This window comes from Lagenorhynchus albirostris, chromosome 4, assembly GCF_949774975.1.
Source record: "Lagenorhynchus albirostris chromosome 4, mLagAlb1.1, whole genome shotgun sequence".
NCBI classification, from domain to species: Eukaryota; Metazoa; Chordata; class Mammalia; order Artiodactyla; family Delphinidae; genus Lagenorhynchus; species Lagenorhynchus albirostris.
Window position 1 is genome coordinate 147,920,574 of NC_083098.1, and position 18,435 is coordinate 147,939,008.

Below are 18,435 nucleotides of genomic sequence, written 5' to 3' on the forward strand. Positions count from 1 at the left end.
CACGAGGGAGCCAGCCCCCGAGCTCTGCACCCAGATCAAGGAAGGAGGGGCCGTGCGTATCTCAGCCGAGAGCCCCTGCCCCTTGCGTTGGCCACCGGCCTGACCCAAGCACTCTGCCTTGTCGCCCCAGACGAGTACCAGAGACAAGAGCCCCGGAAAGGAGCCAGCCTGCGCCCTGAGGAGGAGTGCGCCGAGGAGCCCCGACCCGGGGCCTCATTCTGCCCCGAGCTGGTGCAGGCTGGGTGCTGGCAAAGCACCCTCCCCCCGGCTCCCCAGGCTGCCCAGGGTGCCAAGGCGGGGGCATGAGATGCCGGGCCTGGTCGTCAGTTGCCTTGTGGTGGATGGGCACACCCAGCTGGGGCCAGTGCAAGTCCTGTGTCAGCGGCTTCCACGCCTCAAGTCAGCGGTGCCAGGGGTGCGGGCCGCTGGCTGGGGTGCCACTTGCCGCAGGGTCTGGGCTGGGCTGCTCGGCAGACACTGGGGGGTGGGCTCTTGAGCCCACCGGGCATGACCCCAGGTGACCCCAGGCAACACTGCCGGAAAAAGGCGTCGGAAGCTGCTGACCCAGGGCTCCATTGGGTGCCACCCCCTGGGGGGTCTCCACAGGAGAAGCCCCTTGGGAGGCAGATCCCACCTCCAGGGCCCTACATTCCCAGGTCTGGGGACCCGTGCAATCTCCCACCTGGGGTCACTGACGCGTGCTGGCCTGAGTGGGAGGTCGACCCTCCCTTCCACAGACGGCGGCAGTCGAGGGCTCAGGGTGACTGGGCCGGGGGAGCACCGGCTTGTGGAGGTCTCTGAGCCAAGGCAGGACCGGAGAGGGCTCAGCGGGGCAGCCCCTGGGTGGGGCTGGCAGGATGGGGGTTGAATCTGGGGAAGGAATGCACGGACCTCCACAGGGCTCCCAGGAGAGGCCCTGGCCCTCAGCTCCCCTGACGCCCGGCCCATCTTGCGAGGGCCCTGAGCCCAGCCAGGCCTGGGCGGCTGAACAGGACGGGCACCCGGCACCGGGCGAGGTCAGCACGGGGCACAGAGGGAGCCCCAGCTGCCGGGCCCGCCCCCTGCCCTGCCCAGTCCCCGCCCCTCCCCGTGCCGGGCCCGCCCCCTGCCCTGCCCAGTCCCCGCCCCTCCCCGTGATCAGCAGCCTCCGTCCCTGCCCACCAGATGCAGCAGGGACGTGCCAGGTGCTGGTGACAGGCATGGGGTGGAGGCTGCTTCCCAGCCCAGCCAGGGGGCCCGGCCCCCGCACAAGCTTGACCCTGTGGGAGTCCCCTGTCTCCGTACCCCACCTTGCAGCAGCCCGCCGCACAGGCCCGTGTGTCCTAGGGCAGTCCAGCCCACGCCCTGGGTCTGGGCAAGGTGCGCCGGGGGCGCTCACCTTTCGGCCCCTCGGGTCCCAGCCCCTCCATGCCACCTCAGGCCCCGCAGCAGGTCCAGGGCCCTGCAAGCCCCAAGCAGCGCCACCCGGGGGGCTGGGGCAGCCCGGCTGGCGCCTGCAAGTCCTTAACCCCATGCCCCGAGTCCCAGGTTGAGTCTGTGCTGGTCCCAACCCCACGTCCTATGTTCCTGTCCCTTTTCCTGTGTCCTACATCCTGCGTTCCTGTCCCAGGTCCCCTGGCCTGGCCCCCACACAAGGCTCTGATCCCCTGCCCGGCCCTCCCAACCCCAGGTCCACGGGGCTGTGGTGGCCCCACGTCCCCTCATCTTCAGCTCCTGTCACATCGCCTGGTCCCTGGACATCAGCCTCAGCACCCCCCGCCCCGGGACAGCTGCAGAAGACTCTCGGCCACCCCTCTGAAGCCAAGAGGGCTGGGCTGCGGGGCTTGGGGGTGGGGAGGGAGCGGTCACACCCGAGGGTGTCAGAGCCTGGGCCGCCATTTCAGGCTCACCAGGCTTCAAGGGGACCAGCTTATCACAGCCCAGATCAGAGGGAAGATGCTGGCCTGGGGCTCCTCCCTCCTGGCATCCACCCAACCAGCACCCACCACTACCCAGCACCCACCACCCAGGACTCCCACCACCCAGCACCCACCACCCAGCACCCACCCACCCAGCACCCAGCACCCCCACCATGGACATCAGGAGTTTCGGCCCAAATGGCTCTCAGAAGCCCCAACAGCACGAGCCATTAGTGGCTGTGAAATCAGATCAAGACATTGACCCCAGCCCGGCCTGGGAGTCCCTCTGAGACACAGCTGGATCCCCCTCCGCTCCCTTGAGACTGGGGGCCCCCACTCCCACCCCACAGGGAACCCCACAGAGCTGAGCACGGGAGGCATTTCTGTTCCTGTTGGGGGTCCTGGTAGCATCACGGGTGGCTGTGCACTGGTCTTTCTGCCTGTGGCCAAGGGCACATTAGGGCCTGGCCTTGGTGTTTGTGGAGGGGCAACTGTGGCAAGAGAAGCCAGGGCGCGGTGCCTCAGAACACAGGAGGTGAAGCCCTGCCGCGGTGCCCCTCCTCGTGCCACTCCGGGCTCCCCCGCTCTGGAGCCCAAAGACTCTTCTCTCAGCCTGCTCTGCCACCTGGCCCCGCCTGCCGCCTGGCCCCGCCCACTCGCGCTCCCATTGGCTCCGCCCCGGCACAATCTGGGAGCCCCCAAGGGGGGCGGGGCGCCAGGGAGAGGGAATGAAGAGGGGGTGTTGGGCAGAGGGAGTGGGGCCGGTCAGTTGGAGGCCCAATGAGCAGACGTCTGTCCTGGTGGGCTTCGTGGTGGCCGGGCAGCCCCAAGAGGATGGGTCTGTCTGGTCGCCCAGACCCCCCGCCCAGCCAGGCGCCCTAACATGTGCACAGGACGACCAGCACATCAGCAGCCCTCGCTCCTGAAAGGGCACTGGGGGATGGGCCCGGGGGCACTGGTCTCGCGAGAACCAGGACCTGGGCCCCGATGGGCCTGTCGGGGCCCGTCAGGTCATTAGCCCCGCAGGCTTCCCTGGGGCAGATGACGAGGGTGGCCCCCACGTGAGTCCAAGTGGACAGCACTGTCCCTCAGGCCAAAAGGGCACAGGGCTGGGAGTGGCAGAGTCTCCTTTGAGGTTCTGGGGGACTGTACCCTCAGGGGTGCTGGGCAGGGGGCAGCTCATCCCCTGTGACCCAAAGATGGCCCACAGCCTGAGGTCTCCCCACTGCCCAGCGTCTACCCTCTCCCCACCCTTTCCCGCTCAGACTGAAACCCAACCAGGCGTCGGATGCAGCCTGTCCCGTCTGGGGAACATCTGTTCGGTCACCAGCTGCGGGCTGCCTGCAGCCCACACTACTCCCCTGGCCACTGCAGCCCGGCTCCCCACAGCCAGCCAGGCCCTAGGTCTCCCGCGGTGTCCACTCTAGGTGGTCTCCATCACCAGGCCAGAGCTTGGTCACTGCCCACGGAGTCAGGACCACCCCAGCGGGGCTTACCTCAGAGCTAGCCCCTGCCTCCTAAGAGACAGGAGTGGGGTCCACCCTGGGAAGCCGAAGAATGGGGGGAGATTGAGAAGGACAGGGGATCCCATCCTGCACTGCATGGGGGTCCCAGCGGAGGAAGGGCAAGGGGACTGGGGACTGAGCCCTGGGAGACGAGAGCAGGGGGAGGTGACCCAGCCCGGAGCTGGGGAGGAGGCGGGGGCGGACGGCAGCTCACTGCCGAGGCACGGGGGAGGGGAGACTCGGCCCCAGCCGTGGGCCCAGCACTGCCTGGGCAGGATGGCGGGCATCCCGACGGGCAGGTCAGGCAGAGCCTGGGCTTGTCTCCTGAAGCGCTGAGAGCCAGCGGCTCAGCCTCGCCCCTCCTGCCGCTCTTCGGACACGCTGCGCCGGGCCTTGCTAGAATCACACCAGCTCTTAGTGCCTTTCTTAAGATGCTCCAGAACCTCTGGGCCAGGGGAAACCCAACCCCTGCCTGCTGGCTGGGCGAGGAGAGCAAGGCCACGGGTGCACACCCGGGGGACGGCGCCCTGCAGGCAACTGGCCCTAGCCCACCTCCCCACCAGGGCCACGCAGGGAACCCCAGAATGTGGGACGGGAGAAACACGGGCCCTGCACTGAGGGCTGGGGGGCCACACCAGCACAGAGAGGGGGGCCCCCCGCGCCAGATGTGCAGGACTCTGGCTGGCCAAGGAGGCGCGTGCAGGTGGGTGGGGAAGAGTCCTCCGGCTCAGAGCGCTGATGGCGGGCCCTGGGGACCCTCAGGCCTCGGCCCCCGAGCCTAAGGCCTGGTGATGGGGTTCGAGAGCTCCCCCATCCGTCCTATAAACAGGCACACGCGCACGCACAGATGCAGACACAGAAAGAAACACCAGCTTAGAGGAAAGAATGCACATTTTCTTGTTTAACAAAATAAATTAAATATACGAAGCTTCAGCTCAAACTCTATATAAAATTACAGAGGCCTGGGGCCGCCACGGGGAGTGGGGTGATGGATGCCCGGCCCCGAGGTGGACATCCAGTGGCCAAAAGGCCAGGTGGGTCCTGGGCCTCAGGAGAGGCCAAGTCTCTGTGGCCCAGCCCTCCTTTCATCATTATTAATATTATTATCTTAATTTCTTAAATATAAATATCAAGGGCCCCTTCTCTCTGGCAGTGGGACGGGAGGCACCCCCAGCCAGCTCCGGCCTCTCAGGACGGAGCCTAGGGCTGCTCCGCCCGACCCCCCTGCCCAGGGCACTGGTGGACTCCTGGACACCCAGGACAGGTGGTGGCAAAAATAGCCTGGGCAGGGACACAGGCGGGCAGGCGTAGGGAAGGGGTCGGAGTTTTTGGTTTGCAAAGCCAGGGTGCCTCTCAGATCTCCTGCCAGGCCGGGGTGGGGGGGTGACCATGGCCCCCATGAAATCCTTATCACGGGGCCAAGGGATTCCTTCATGAGCTAGCCCATCGCTACATGCGCACTGCAGTTACAATACAGACCTTCCCAAAGGCTTCTTAGTCTGAGTGAGTGTGTGTGTGTGTGTGTGTGTGTGTGTGTAATCCTGTGTGTGTGTCCAGAGGTATGTCATGCATGTGTGTGCGTCCAGGTGTGTGTGTGTCTCACGTGGGGCGCCTCGCACCCGCAGTCCATCTTCCTCTGTGGCCTCGCCCCAAGCCTGCGCGGCTGGCCGGGCCTCCGCAAGCCCACCCCGAGGCAGCCTAGCACTGGTAGTGGATGTGTTGATGCTGGTGGACCTTGCCCTCCACGTGCGAATGCGTGTGTGAGTGCGTGTGCGTGTGCGTGTCCGTGTAGAGTTTGGGGTAAAGCTTGGGGCCGGCGGCTGAGCCCGGGCCCAGCAGGTGCTGGGGGGCCGCCGGGGGCCCCAGTTCCTCACACAGCCCCACACCGGGGCCGGCACCGAGGGTGGCGGGCGCCGGCAGGTCCTTGTCCCCGCCGCGGTCGCGGGCCGTCGCGGGCGGGCGATGTGCAGGCACCGGAGGGGCGGGCGCGGGGGCGCATGGCTTCTTCTTGGCCTGGCAGAGCCACAGGAGCACGGTGCCCAGGATGAACACGGCGCCGGCTGGGATGCCGATGACCACTGGCCACGGCAGGCTGGTGGTGGAGGACGAGGGGGCCACGGGCGGCCCTGGCGGCTTGGGGTCTGCAGGAGAAACCGAGGAGGGGGCGGGGAGGGGAGCGTCACGTGTGGGCGTGGCCCGGGTGGGGCGGGGCGGGGCAGGGCGGGGCCCACGCACCGGGCAGCACGGTCAGGAAGGCGCTGCGAAAGCTGTAGCCCATGGTGTTGGCGCCCAGGCAGATGTACATGCCCGCGTCGTCCTGGCGCGCGCGTGTGATGAGCAGCTTGTTGAGGTAGGAGCCGTCGGGCCGCGACCACACGTCACCCGTGGGCAGCACCACGAACTTCTGGCCGCCCACGTCGATGGTGGAGTTGTAGCGGCCCTCGGCGCCATACTCCACGCGCTTCAGCCACTGGATCACGGGCTTCACGTCGCTGCGCACTTTGCACTGGAAAGATGTCGTGCCTCCGAAGTCCACCGTCGTGTTCACGGGGTGCGTGCCCGTGAGGACAGGCTTGGAGCGCGTCCGCTCTGCGCAGGGACGTGCGTTGGGCACAGCCCCCAGGCGCCAGCCCGCCCCCCCCCGGCCCCGCCCCCGGCCCCGGCACTCACGGATCACGTCCACCTTGTAGGTGGCGTTGATGGCGCCCGCGCGGTTCGACACGCGGCACGTGTACTTGCCGCTGTCCTCAGGGCGCAGGTTCTTCAGGCTCAGGGTCCACTTCTTCTTCCTGTGCTCACCAGCCTCCGGGCGCGTCAAGGCCTGGTCATCCTTCATCCACATGATGTCGGGCCGTGGGTGCCCACTGGCCACGCACTTGAGCCGCACGGAGCTGCCCACGGGCCGCGCAATCACCCGGCGCCTCATCTTGGAGGGCTGCGTGAAGCGGGGCCGGGCTGCGCGGGGCGCAGGGGAGGGGGCGGGGCACAGAAGTCAGCGGGCACTGGGGGGAGGCACAGCCCCGCCCCCCACCAAGATGACGGCGTCTGTCCCTCTGCTCACCCCACTGCTTGCTGGCTGGGTCTTCCTGGCCCCCGGAAGAGCCGTCGTGCCCCGGGCTCTCCCTTCCTGGACTGGTGTCGTCTGCAGAGGGGAGGGTGCATGAGAGGGGCCTCGGCAGCCCCTGTAAGACCCCAGGACTGGCTCCCGGGCCCCAGCCTCAGGCCCAGCTGGGAAAGCTCTAGAAACGCCAACAGGAGGCCATGGGTGCACACCCACGTCTCAGAATCCCAGAGACAGCTGGGCCGGAGCCGCCCACCCGGCGCACTCCCTGGGTGCAGGTGACCCCGACAGGCGTGGGTGGGACGGAGATCTGGCTCCCCCACCCTGGCTCCGGGGGGTCTGCAGGGCCGGGGGGAGGTGGCGACCAGGCCCAGCCGGCAGCTGCAGTAACCCTAGCCCACATCAAGGGGCCGAGGGCTTGGTGAGCTGACATGGCTCGCATACCGCCTGGTCGTCCTGCCCTTTGAAAGGACGCTGGGGGGGACACCCACGGTACTCCCATTCCACAGCCCAGAGAAGGCCTGTGGGGCCTGGGTGGGGGGCGGCGTGCTGAGGAATGCCCCCCCCCAGTGACAGCCGCCGCCTCCACAGCCCAGGACCAAGGCCAGGCGCTCGGACCCCACCCCGGAACCCAGTGGAGGGGTGCGTGGGTCAGGCTCCTCCTTTGTGCTGCCAGGGAACCTGCCCCGAGGGACCCGCCCGGGGGGAGGGCGAGGCGCCAGCGCCTGGTACCAGCGAGTGGAGGGCGTGTTCCTGGGGGCGCCGCCCAGTCCCCAAGCCCGGGCCCCAGAGGCAGAGGAAAACAGAAGGCCCTTCCTTCCCAGCGGCCCCTCTGAACTCCGAAACCTGAGCCTCAAAGTCATGGCCGACGCCAAGGCTGCCGGCCCGCCTGCCCCACCAGGCTGCCCTTCAGTGGGACCACCACCTGGGGCCCCCATACCCACCCCTGCCGCCCCCCCCAGCCAGCCCTGGCCCCCAGGTCAGCAGAACTTTGGGGGACAAGGGGTCGGGAGGAAGGGGGGCCCCAAGGTGAGGCCTGAGGGAGCGGGGCCCGGCCTGGGGGTGGTGTCCTGGGCTCAGAGGCCGGGAGGGGAGCAGGGCGGCTCTGGTCCCGGGGGCAGTGGGCCGAGCTCATGCAGGGTGAGGGTGGGCACAGAGGGAGGGTCTGCCTCCCTGCCCGAGCTGACTAGGCGCGAACAGCAAGGCCCCGCCCTGGCACGGCCAGCACTGACCCATCACGATGAGGGTGTAGTTGACGCTGAGGCTGCCGAAACCGTTGGTGGCCTTGCACACGTAGGCGCCGGCGTCCTCCCGTTCCACCTCCTTCACCTTCAGCCCCTGGGGCAGCACGCGGAAGCGGCTCCAGCCGCCGTGGATTGTCCGGCCATCCTTGGTCCACATGGTCAGTGGCGGCGGGTCGCCCTCCACGGGGCACTGCAGCCGCACAGTGCGGCCCAGCCGGGCCACCTGCCGTGGGACTACCTTGTCCGCCATCCTCGGGGGGCCTGTGGGGGTCAGAGGGCTCGCTCAGGGAGGAGGGGACCAGCAGGTGGTCGGTCGGGGCCAAGGCAGGTGCGGGCACTGGGAGCCGGGCGAGGGCTGTCCCTGCTGGGCCCCCACCCCGGGACTCCACCCAGATACGCCTACCCAGCTCCCAGACCACAGGAGGCGGCGTTCACCCAGGGCCCACTGCGCTCCCGCACGGGAGCCGGGATGCGGCTCGCCCAGGACGCACGTCCGCAGGCGAGCGAGGGCGGCCCCCACCGCCTCCCTGCAGGCACCCCATCTGTTTGTGTGTGCACGTGTGAGCATCCCTGCGTCTGGTGGCCCATGTCTGTGCCTGTGTGTACATGGGCGGCACCAAACCAGGTCTGCCTGCCTGGACAAGAGCCTCCCTGCTGCCAGCCAGGCCACACCAGGTCACCAAGGCCCTGGAGTCAGAGGGCAAGCAGCTGGGCCTCCCAGCCCTGGGTGACCACTATCTGCCCTGGGAGAAGCCTGCGTCCCAGGCTGAGGCCGTGGTGCCCTTCACCAGCGGGAAGAAACCCATCCCCGTCCCCACCGGCCCGGGGCCACCCAGGGACAATGGGGATGACAGGCCTAGAGAGCGCGAGAGACGGGCCAGCTGGGAAGGACGCTGCGGACATCAGAAGGCTATGGAGCGATCTCCTGGTGGACCCTCAGTCCCCTCCTGCCGTGCCCCCGTGCCTGACGCCCTGAGCTGGGGCTGGTGTGCAGCCCCTACACCACGGGAGGACCGCGAGGGTGGAGGGCTCTTACATGGTCACGGACGGCCCCCCCGGACCAGGAGAGGCAGCCACGGGCACCCGGCTGCCCTTCCCAGGGGCTTGGCTGGGCCTGGCTCCCAGGACTCCGCCCACCAGCCACTGGAAGGGGCACCCACCCCACACGGCAGCCACTCCAGGCCGTGAAGGCCACGCCCCGAGCCCTGGCCGCACGGAGGTGCCGGGGGCGTGGCTGCGCTGAGACGCTGGGCCCGGGGCCTGAGAGCGGCATGTGTTTTTAATAACCAGCTGGTGTTTCTTCAACGTGCAGTCGCCGCTGATTCTGTTGCCGCCTCACAGCCAAAGTGCTCCTGCGGGTCCCCCAGAGACTAGCGCCCAGGGACCCTCACAGAGCACGGGCCCCCATCGCCTCCGCCTGGGGTGCGGACGGAGGGTAGGGGGCCATCCCCGTTGGGATGCAGGGAGCTGACAGCCCAGGGCTCAGCTTCTCTGGGGCCCCAGGTGGGGAGGGAGTCCCAGGGGACTGGGGTGTGAGGGACACAGAGACACTAAGCACCTTCCCTCTACAGCCTCCCCCCTCCACATCCTGCCCCATTCGGGTGGCCCCACCCCCTCCACGCAGCCCCTGGACAGTGGGCCATGCCAGAGGTACCAGCCAGCCAGCCAGCCCTCTGGCTTCCCCTGATACCCGCCTCTCCCTAATCACTCACTTGTCTCCAGGGCCCCCCAGGCACCTACCCAGCTCGCAGTGGGAGAGGCGTCAGGGCCCCCAGACAAGTGGACCTTCTGAGGCCCCCCAGGCCGCCCAGGGTCCGGGCCTCATTCCCAGGCAGACCCTGTCCACCACCTGTCACTGCCTGAAATTCCACCATTCACAGGGGCCTCCCAGGCTGCAGGACAAAAGGGCACCCCCCAGCCCTTCCCGGGCTGACACCTGGGTGCGAGCATCACACGCACAAGCACAGGCACACGGACCCACACACGTCCACACGGACACACGCGATGGCCCGGACAGCACGCGGGGAGGACGGTGCCCGCGTGAGGAACAGCATCGCTCCCTGCTGGGGCTCCGCCTGTCCCAGCGGCATCGTGGGGGCACCGCTGGCGGCTGGTTCAACACCCCCGACCCCCGAAGGAGCCCGCTTCAGTGGCAGAGAACGCGCCCGCCTGACAGTGCGGCCCCTCCCTCTCCCCACCCGCCAGAGGAGACCATGTTGGGGGGCACCTACTGGGTGGCAGGGACGCCACCCTCGGTCCTGCGGAGTGGAGGGACAGGGCCAAGTGACCGCCAGATGGGCCGGAAGTGTGGCCCCGTGGGCCGGCCTGTGAGCAGTGAGGGGGACGAGGCAGCGCCCGTCCAGAGGCCCCGGCTGGAGCCAGCCTTGTCCTAAAGCAAACAGCCCTCCTCCCCTCTGTGGCCAGCCTCACCCCTCCCCACCCCCACCTGGGCTCTGGGGGACCCTGCCCCCCACCCCAGCTTCTGCGAGAGACCCCCCAGCAGGCTCACCAGCGGGAGGCCTGGCCCCCCAGATTCCTGGGAATTCTGGCCGCCAGCACGGCTGCAGCAGCTCTATATTTAGCCTGGGAAACACAAGACCTGCTGTTCCACCTGGACAAGGCCTCCCGCCCCTCAGCCACAGGGAAACTGAGGCCTGAGCTGGAGACCCGCAGGCCCCTGGAGGGCGTGTGGGTGGGGGCAGCCGACGCAGCCTTAGTGCCTTCCCCGTGAGCGCCTCCTCCAGGAAGCCCCAACCCTGCACCCACCCGCAGTCACGGCCCTAGGAGGCTGTGGGCACAGGCAGGATGTACACGGCGCAGGCATGGCAGACGCGGGGCAAAGGCAGGCTGGGGCCGGGTCTCACCCCAAGAGGGGGACTGAACGTCAAGGTAACGGGCAGGGAAGGTGTCGCCCCTTCCTCTCCTCCATCCTCCTCCACCCTCAGCTGTGAAAACATGGTCAGGAATGGGGGTACTGGGGGGGATGGGGGCAGCCGCTCCGGGCGCCCCACAAACCCAGCTTGGATTCCCAGCCGCCATCCAGAGCTACTGTCACACACAGACCCTGTCACACCGACCCCCAGGTGCACACCCCAACAGTGGGCGCAGACTCCCTGCCACACACACCCCACCTCTGAGCGCTCCTGACGCCCAGGCCCACAGCCCCTCCCCCTGCCTGGCCAGAAGCACCGCTTTCCCCCGTTTAGTATAACAAGACCTGGCTGCAACCCCAGCTGATAGCCCTCCTGCCCCGGGGCCCAGGGAGGCAAAGGTGCTGGCAGGAACAGAGAAGGGACCCCCAGCTGTGGCCCACCCCATGCCCACCCCCCCGTACCCCCAAGCCGTCTTCACAGGCCCTCGGGGCCGCCCTGAAGCTCAGCACCCCACACCTCACCGCCCCGCGGCCTCCGCGCAGCCTGGCGCACCTTCCCGACACCCCCTCCTCCCTCCCCGCCCCCAGGGGCACTCCATCTGGACCCACGCTGCCGCTCTGTTCACGTGAGAGGGTTCCCAAGTGTCGGGCTGCACCCCTCCCCACCGCCCGGGGTGTTCTGTGGGCCCTGGCTTGCCGACCCCAAGCTCCCTTCAAGAGGGGCCGGGCCAGACGTCGCCCCTCTCCCAGGGCCCATGTGGCAGAGACCAGCAGGGGCCACAGAGGCACCCCGTGAAGCCGCAAACACAGCTGAGGTTGAGGGTGCATGCAGCACCGGCCGGCTCGTCAGGGCAGCTCTGTCCCCCACAAGCCCTGCAAAGCCCCAGAAATTTCCAGCCTGGAAGGAATTCTCTGGCGGGGGCGGGGGAGGTGGGGGGAGCATCGGGCTAACCAGCATGGGCCTGGCCGTGGGGTGAGGGCGGCCAGCCAGGAGCCACCGTCCTGCTGTGCAGGACAAGCTAAGTGAGAGGCGTGGGGAGGGGCGCTGGGCCCTGGCTGGGGGGCCGGAAGGGGGCAGGTCCACCCGGGCTGCCTGGGTACCTGACGCCAGACAGGGCAAGTAGGCACTCTCTGGGGGGAGCGGGCGCCCACAGTGGGGACCGGGTGCAGCAGGGTGAGCTGGGAAGGCCGCAGGGCCAGCACCCTCCCCAAGAAGGCGAGGCCTGGGGGGGAAGGACAGGAACACCCCAGGGCAGGGGCACAGGTGAGGCCCACCCCAGGGCTGCCACGAGGGGGGCAGGCTCGGCACACGTGCACACCCACACTCGCACACAGGCTCCCGGTCAACAGCCGGCCCAGGGCGGCCCCGGGGGCTGGACCCACGGGATCTGTGGTGGAACTGGTAGGACCCGCAGGACAGGTGGTTGCCCCAGAAACCAGGCCATTCTGGGCGTGGCAAAGGGACGGCCTGACCCACCGAGCAAGCCGCCGGGAGCGTCCCCTCCACCGGCTGCCCAGCCGCGCACCAGGGGGCTGGCAGACCGGGGGCCTCCAGGTCTGTCCTCTTCTCTGGAGGCCCCCAGATGGACCTCCAGTGGCCCCCCAGCTTCAGGGCTCCTCCGCCTAACCCTCACCACCCCCAGGACCGACAAGTGAGGCCCAGAGCATCACCCTGACAGGGCCACTTCCCTGGGGGGGGGGACCCATGTGAGCTGCCTACGGGACAGTGACCAGAAAGCACCCAGACCCACCGCCGGGCCTCCCTCAGCTGGACACCGGGCAGCCCCGTCGGGTGTCCAGATCTCACTAGGCCCACCAGACTCAACGCTGTCTCACCCCGACCCTGCCCACCCCGCCATCCACCCCCACCTCACCAACGTCACTTGACCCAGACCCTCCCCCAGCTGCCAAAGGACCGAGAAGGCCCTTGTCCAGTGAGGCCTCCCACACCTGCCGGCACCGGACCCAGAGCACAGGGTAACGCGCCGCGGGGCCCAGACCACCCCAGGGGCCCCGCCCCAGGGGGCCCCGATCCAGGTACCAGAGTCACCTCAGAGGGGAAACGAGGACATTTTCCTGAGCCTGGAGCCCCTGGGCGTTTAAGCAGAACCTCGAGGGTGAGGGCGATGGCTACGGCAGCAGAAGACCCAACGCACCCAGCAGCCTGGCCTGCGCGACCCCAGGCCAGAGCCCCTGCGTCCCACCCATACCTGCTCCACGACAGCCCACGCCCACGGCGGGCTTCTTGAGGCCAGGACTGAGGCCATGGGGCCTGAGCAGGCCGGCCCAGACTAGGCGCCCCCAGGCCCCCAGAGGCCACGGGGCAGGCCACCTGGCCCTCAAGGCGCACATGCTGTGTCGGGCTGAGCTCCAGAGTCAGCCCCCGTCCCCGCCGGGACCCGGACAGGCTGCTGCACGAGTGCAGAGGGCAGCCCCGAAGCCACTGGCAGTGGCCCTGGACCAGGAGAGCGCGCTCCGCAGGCCCCGGCTCCTCCAGGGCTCAGGATCATGGGAGCCAGAGGGGGTCCCTCCGCCCCGCCCGCTGCCCCAGGTCCCGTTATTCACTCTTCAGCCACTCAACAGCGCACAGCTTGTGTAAATCTCTCATGAAATAAACTCCCCGGCAGGAAGAAAAGCAATTGTGTTTCCTGCCAAGATGGGAAACCCTGGATTTCAGCAGCCCTTAGGCTGGAGCAACTCCTGCAGTGCCTCAGGGACAGCTCCTAGAAACCCCACCCTGGGCCAGTTCTCCTCAAGGCGGCCGTCTGCGCTGGATGGGGGTGTAGGCACCTACCCCACCCCCTGCCTGCCTCCAGGCCCCGCCCCCAGCCACTCAGTTGGGGCACAGGGTGTGGATGGAGGCCCCGGGACTCCTCGCTGGAGCCAGGAAGGCTGGCCACAATGTCCTGGTGGAAAAGCCCCCAGGACACCCCCTCAGCTGACCAGCCTCTCGGCCCAGCCCTTCCCCACTCAAGGCCCCTACCCCACTACACCAAGGCGCCCGCGTCCACTGGATGTCCACTCTGGCCCCGGTGAGCTGCTCACCTCTGCCCACGACATCCCCCCAGCTGGAGGCCTGTCCTTGCCTACCCTGACCAGCACCCACCTCTCCTTCCAAGTCCCAGGGTGACGCCCACGCCTCTGCGTTCCACCTCCCTCCAGTGGACCCCGGGCTGCGACCCCACCTGAGGTAGCCCAGGTGGCCCCTGCTCTCCTGGGCCCCGAGAGGAGCGAGGCTGGGACTGACCAGGAGCGCCTGGTGGCCACCACTAGGAAGAGCGGGTGATGGGCAAGGTAGGTGGAGCCACACTGGCTGCAGCGCCGCTGAGGTCTGGGGACGGTGGCATGGGCGCGGACACGCTTTCCTTGCACACGCTGCCCCGCCGACGGAGGCTGCCACCTGGACGCACCAGGGCTGCAGTCACCAGACGAGGCACAGCGTGGGGCAAAGGAGGCCAGCGTGGACGGCCACACAGCGGGGAGGCGGCCACAGCCCGTCCCCCCGGCACGTCAGCGAGCCCGAGCCGCCCAGGTGATCGGAGGCTGAGGCTGCTGCCGGGGAAAACCAACATGTACCACGTTAGGGCCGCGGAGCCGGGCGGGAGCCGGGGGCCCACTGATCCCCCCACAATGGAGACAGAGGCTGCGGGCAGCCCAAGCTCAGCCTGGCCCAGCCAAAGGCCACTTTGTTCGACTCCCTCCTCCCCCCAGAGGAGGCAGTGATTTATTTTCCCTTCCAGGAGTGGGGCCCAAGACAAGACGTAAATGGGGCCGCTGGCCCACATCCCCAGCTCGCAGAGCCTGGGCCGGGCTCCCACAAGTCCACCTCAGCCCTGGCCGCACACTGGCCAGCACGGCCTGCAGGGACCTAGAGGGGAGGAGAAGGCCCCCTGCAGCCTGGCCAGAGGCCGAGGTCAGACAACGCACATGCACACGCCACAGCCGCCCTGACGGCCACATGCTTCGCCAACGACTCACACACCCCAGCAGACCCTTCGCGCCACAGCCCCAAGGCAGGGCAGCTCCAAGTCCTCTCCATCCCGCGGGAGATAGGGCACCCGGGCACGCCGGCCAGGTCCAGGGGACAGGGCGGGGCCTCCGGGGCTGGCTGCTCAGAGACCGTCCACTGCACCGCCATCCTCAGAGGAGTTCACACGCGGCACCTCTCAGAAAACCCTGAAATGACTTCTTCCAAAGTAATTTGTAAAAGGCATTTCATTCGGAACCTCTCAGAGTTCCCACTGTGAGAAATAAAATGGAAATGGAGAAAGCCAACCTCTTTTTTCAAATTTGAAAAAAGAAAAAAAAACAAACAGTTTAAGACAAACCCACCAAGATTGTGAAACTTTGGGAAAAGGGGAACTTTAAAAATATGATTGGAGTCTAGAAATGTACCGATTCCAGAAATTGTGACACCACGGGGAAAACGGCTTTCAAAAAACCACCCAAACTCTGTCTGCGCTGGTTTGTCAGCCTAAGAAGGTCCACGCTCAGCCTCTTCACTCGCCAAGTGGGAAGGGCCTGCAACGACTCTGCCCTCCAGTCCAGGCCTGGCGGAGAAGCCAGCACAATTCAGGAAGAGCACTGACCCCGCACCCCCAAAACCACAGAGGCCCTTGCCCTTGGAAAGGGGCTCCCACCCCTCTACTGCCGCCAAGGCCCTCACCATGCAGCCCAAGGCCTCAGCCAACGGGCACAGAGCAGGGTGTGGTCCCTCTGGGACCCCTCGGCGCCGAGGCAGGCCCTACCGCCCACTGCCATCCACGGCCCGCTGCCACCCGCCACTCCACCTCCGGCTCCAGCCAACGACCAGGCCAGGCCAGTGGCCTCCAGAGCCTCCCTGGCCAAGTGGCCGGAGGACAGGCAGGTGCGTGGATAGGGGAGTGCAAGCAGATAAAAGAGCAATCAGAGTCCAGGCCGCTGGCCACTGGCGGAGGGGGGCCTTGCCGGGCATGACCTGAGTGTCCGCAGTACCCTGGACACTGCCCGTCCCAGCCACGCCTGGGCAGCCCCCACCCTCAAGCGAGCCAGCCAGTCCCCGGCGGGGCAGGCGGGGCCGCGGGGGTGGGGTGGGTACTGTGGCATGAGGCCCACCTGGGCCGCCGCCCGCCACCCCACACCCGAACGTGGCCATATAAGGCCGGGTTGGTCTCAGTGCGCCCGCTGGGCGGCAGCGGCGCGGGGGGAGGGGTGCGAAGCCTCAGAGGACTGGTAGACAGGGCAAGGACGATCCTGAGTGGTCAACACACCCAAAGGGCTGGCCTGGCCGCAGGTCCCGCCTAGCTGAGGGAGGCCAGCACTGAGCATGGCGGTGGGAGTCTGCGGGCACGCATCACCCGTCAGCCAAGGACGCCCCTTGCTGGGGCTGGTTGCGGGGGCAGGGGTCCCTCCAGAGGCATCTGGGCCTGCCCGCTTGCACAGCAGGTGTGTGAGCCCACCTCCAGACCCTGGTGTGGTGCACACCGAGAGACGTAGTGTGTAGCTGGAAGTAGGTGGTCTCAGGGTCTGCATTAAGACAGGCCCCGACCCTCCACCATGCAGTGACCCCGTGCACTGGGCACTCAGTCTCCCAGCCCCCACCCTGTACCTTCCCAGAGATAGGCAGGCCTAGGGCACAGGGCTGGGTCATTAGTCCCAGAGGCCAAGAATGTCCCCACTGTCCCCACACCCAACCCTGGCCACCAGGGGGATCTCTACAGGTTCCCAGGGGCCTAATTGGGTCCAATGTGGCCAAACAGCCCATCACTCATGAATCTGCCGTGAGCAGCTGCCCGCAACTGCAGGGATGTGTGTGTGGATGTGTGCGTATGTCCTGAGGGGAACTGGGGCCAGAGCCCACCCGGCCAGCAAGCGTGGGGCCCCACGGATGAGCTGGGGGTGCCCTGAGAGTGAGGGGTAACCCTGTGGGAGAGCTGGAGGGACCTCATGGATGAGATGGGGATGCCCCATAGGTGAGGGGTGCCCCACAGGTAGCTGGGGAGCCACGTGAGTGAGGGGGGGCCGCGGGTGAGCTGCAGTGTCCCATGGGTGCACTGGGGCTCCCCGCGGGTGAAGGGCGGGCAGAGCCGGGCCAGCAGGGGCGGGGCGCAGGCACGCGCGCCAGGCGGGCACTGTGGCAGGGTTCAGGGCCGGAGGGAAAGGGGCGGCGCTGGCGGAGGCCGGGGCGCCGGGCTGGGCGCCAGCACTCACCTCGGGCGGCGGTGGCCGGCGGGAGGGCCCCCAGGAGCAGCAGCAGCGGCAGCACCAACGCGGGGCTCGGCGTCATCTCGGCCAGTGCGGACCTGGGGTGTATTCGGAGGCCGGTCACTGCGTGGGGGTGGGGGTCGCCCCGCCCCCCGCCTTGGGCCCCGGAGCCGCCCGCACCCCAGCCCTGGGTCGCGGGGACCGGGGTGCGGGCCGCCCCGCCTTCCCTGCCGCGCTCCGGGCGGAGGAAGCGGCGGCGGGGGAACCGTGGTTATCAAAGGCAGACAAAGGGTTTACACTAATTACCGACCTCCCCCGCCCCCCCTCCAAACACCGTCTGGATTCCTGGCTCTTGTAACTCGGGCCCTGCCCGCGGGACACACAACACCGGCGGCCCCGCAGATAATCGCCTGCGCCATTAGCGGACAAATTTGCGTTGGGGGGGGCCCACGTGGGGTACAGGGGCGGGGGCGGGGCACTGGCAGGACCTCGGGCCAGGCGGGAGCGGCGGCGGCGCGTGCCGGTGCCGGCGGCTCCCCACCGCAGAGCGGGAACCCGGACGCTCTCAGCCCGGGCCCCCGCCCCCGGCCCCGGCCCCCGGCCCTCCCGAGTCGGCCCGCCCAGTCTGCCCCGGGGATCGCGGGCGCGCGGAGGGGCTCACCTCAGCGGTGCTCGCGGGCGGCGGGGCTCAGGGCCGGGCCCGCGGGGCGCGCTGCGCGGTCATCGCCGCCCCGGGCGCCGCACCCCGCCGCCCCGCGCCCCCGGGCCCGGCCTCGGGACGGGGCGGCGCTACCTGGGCGCGGGCGGCTCGGGTCGGGGCCGGGGCGGGGGCCGGGGGCTGGGGCCTGGGGGCGGGGCGGGCGTCGGGGTCGGTCCGGGGGCCGGGGCCGGGGTCCCGGGGCGGCGGGGCGAGGGGCCCGGGGCGCCGCGCCGCGAGGCGTCCTTCCCTGCGGGGCTTTGTCAACTCTCCCGGAGCGAGCGCCGAGCCCGCCGCGCGCCCCGCCCCGACACAACTTCCTGCCAATCGGCACGCCGAGGCCGCCGCGTCCCGCCCCCTTGTCCCGCCCATCTCCCCGCCCCTCACCCCGCCCCGCGCCCGAACTTTTCGCCAATCGGCGTGCGCGCCCTCCCCGCCCGCCTGGCTCCCCGCCTTAACCCTCGCGGTGCGGGCGGCCCGCGGGCGGGTCGGCTCCCCGGGGCGCGGCCCCGCCCCGCCCCGCCCCGCCCGGGCCGGCCCCTGGCCCAGCCACGCCCCACACGGCCCGCCCCTAGCCCCGCCCCCAGCCTGTTCCCACCCTCCCCAGCCAGGTCCAACACACCGCGCCCCCTCACGGCCATCCGCCTAGCCCCGCCCAGGCCCAGCCCAGCTTTGCGCACCTCCAGGTCCCGCGGCGTCCACCTCACAGCTGCACCCGTTGGCGCCCGTGTTGGAGCACACAACTTCAGGCCACCAACACCCCGCGCACCTCCAGAGCTGGCCCTGATGGAGCCCCAGCTGGGCCGTCAGGGCTCCGAGGTCTGAGCCCCCGGTTGTCGTGGGAGCGGAGGGGAGATCCAAGACCCCGCTCTGGCCCCAAGAGACTCCAGGGTGGGCCAAGTCGCAGGTGATGTGGGGTACTGAGGTCCTGTGCAGATGAAGAAACGCAGGCACAGAGAGGTCAGGTAATTTACC

General features: G+C 68.7%; 1 protein-coding gene across 3 annotated transcripts; it reads right to left on the reverse strand.

The window, feature by feature from the left end:
• Positions 1-4,276: 4,276 nt before the first annotated feature.
• On the reverse strand, positions 4,277-18,159 carry FGFRL1 (fibroblast growth factor receptor like 1). Of its 3 annotated transcripts, none has more exons than XM_060148946.1 (7): positions 18,141-18,159; positions 16,770-16,861; positions 7,697-7,969; positions 6,465-6,545; positions 6,074-6,358; positions 5,639-5,992; positions 4,277-5,544 (listed from the first exon to the last, which is right to left on the reverse strand). In XM_060148946.1, the coding sequence occupies exons 2-7, from the start codon at positions 16,843-16,845 to the stop codon at positions 5,102-5,104; spliced, it is 1,512 nt and encodes a 503-aa protein (XP_060004929.1). In that variant the 5' UTR covers positions 16,846-16,861; positions 18,141-18,159; the 3' UTR covers positions 4,277-5,101. The 3 variants fall into 3 exon arrangements, with proteins under 3 accessions (XP_060004929.1, XP_060004926.1, XP_060004928.1); XM_060148943.1 differs by lacking the exon at positions 18,141-18,159 and adding an exon at positions 17,425-17,476; XM_060148945.1 differs by lacking the exon at positions 18,141-18,159 and adding an exon at positions 17,074-17,097.
• Positions 18,160-18,435: the final 276 nt, after the last annotated feature.

Excerpts from the sequence above, each read along its gene's own strand:
- FGFRL1 (XM_060148946.1), bottom strand. The coding sequence starts at position 16,845 with ATGACGCCGAGCCCCGCGTTGGTGCTGCCGCTGCTGCTGCTCCTGGGG. Across the intron at positions 5,993-6,073 it reads CTACAAGGTGGACGTGATCC|AGCGGACGCGCTCCAAGCCT; the intron begins GTGAGTGCCGGG and ends GTCCCTGCGCAG. Across the intron at positions 5,545-5,638 it reads CTTCCTGACCGTGCTGCCCG|ACCCCAAGCCGCCAGGGCCG; the intron begins GTGCGTGGGCCC and ends TTTCTCCTGCAG.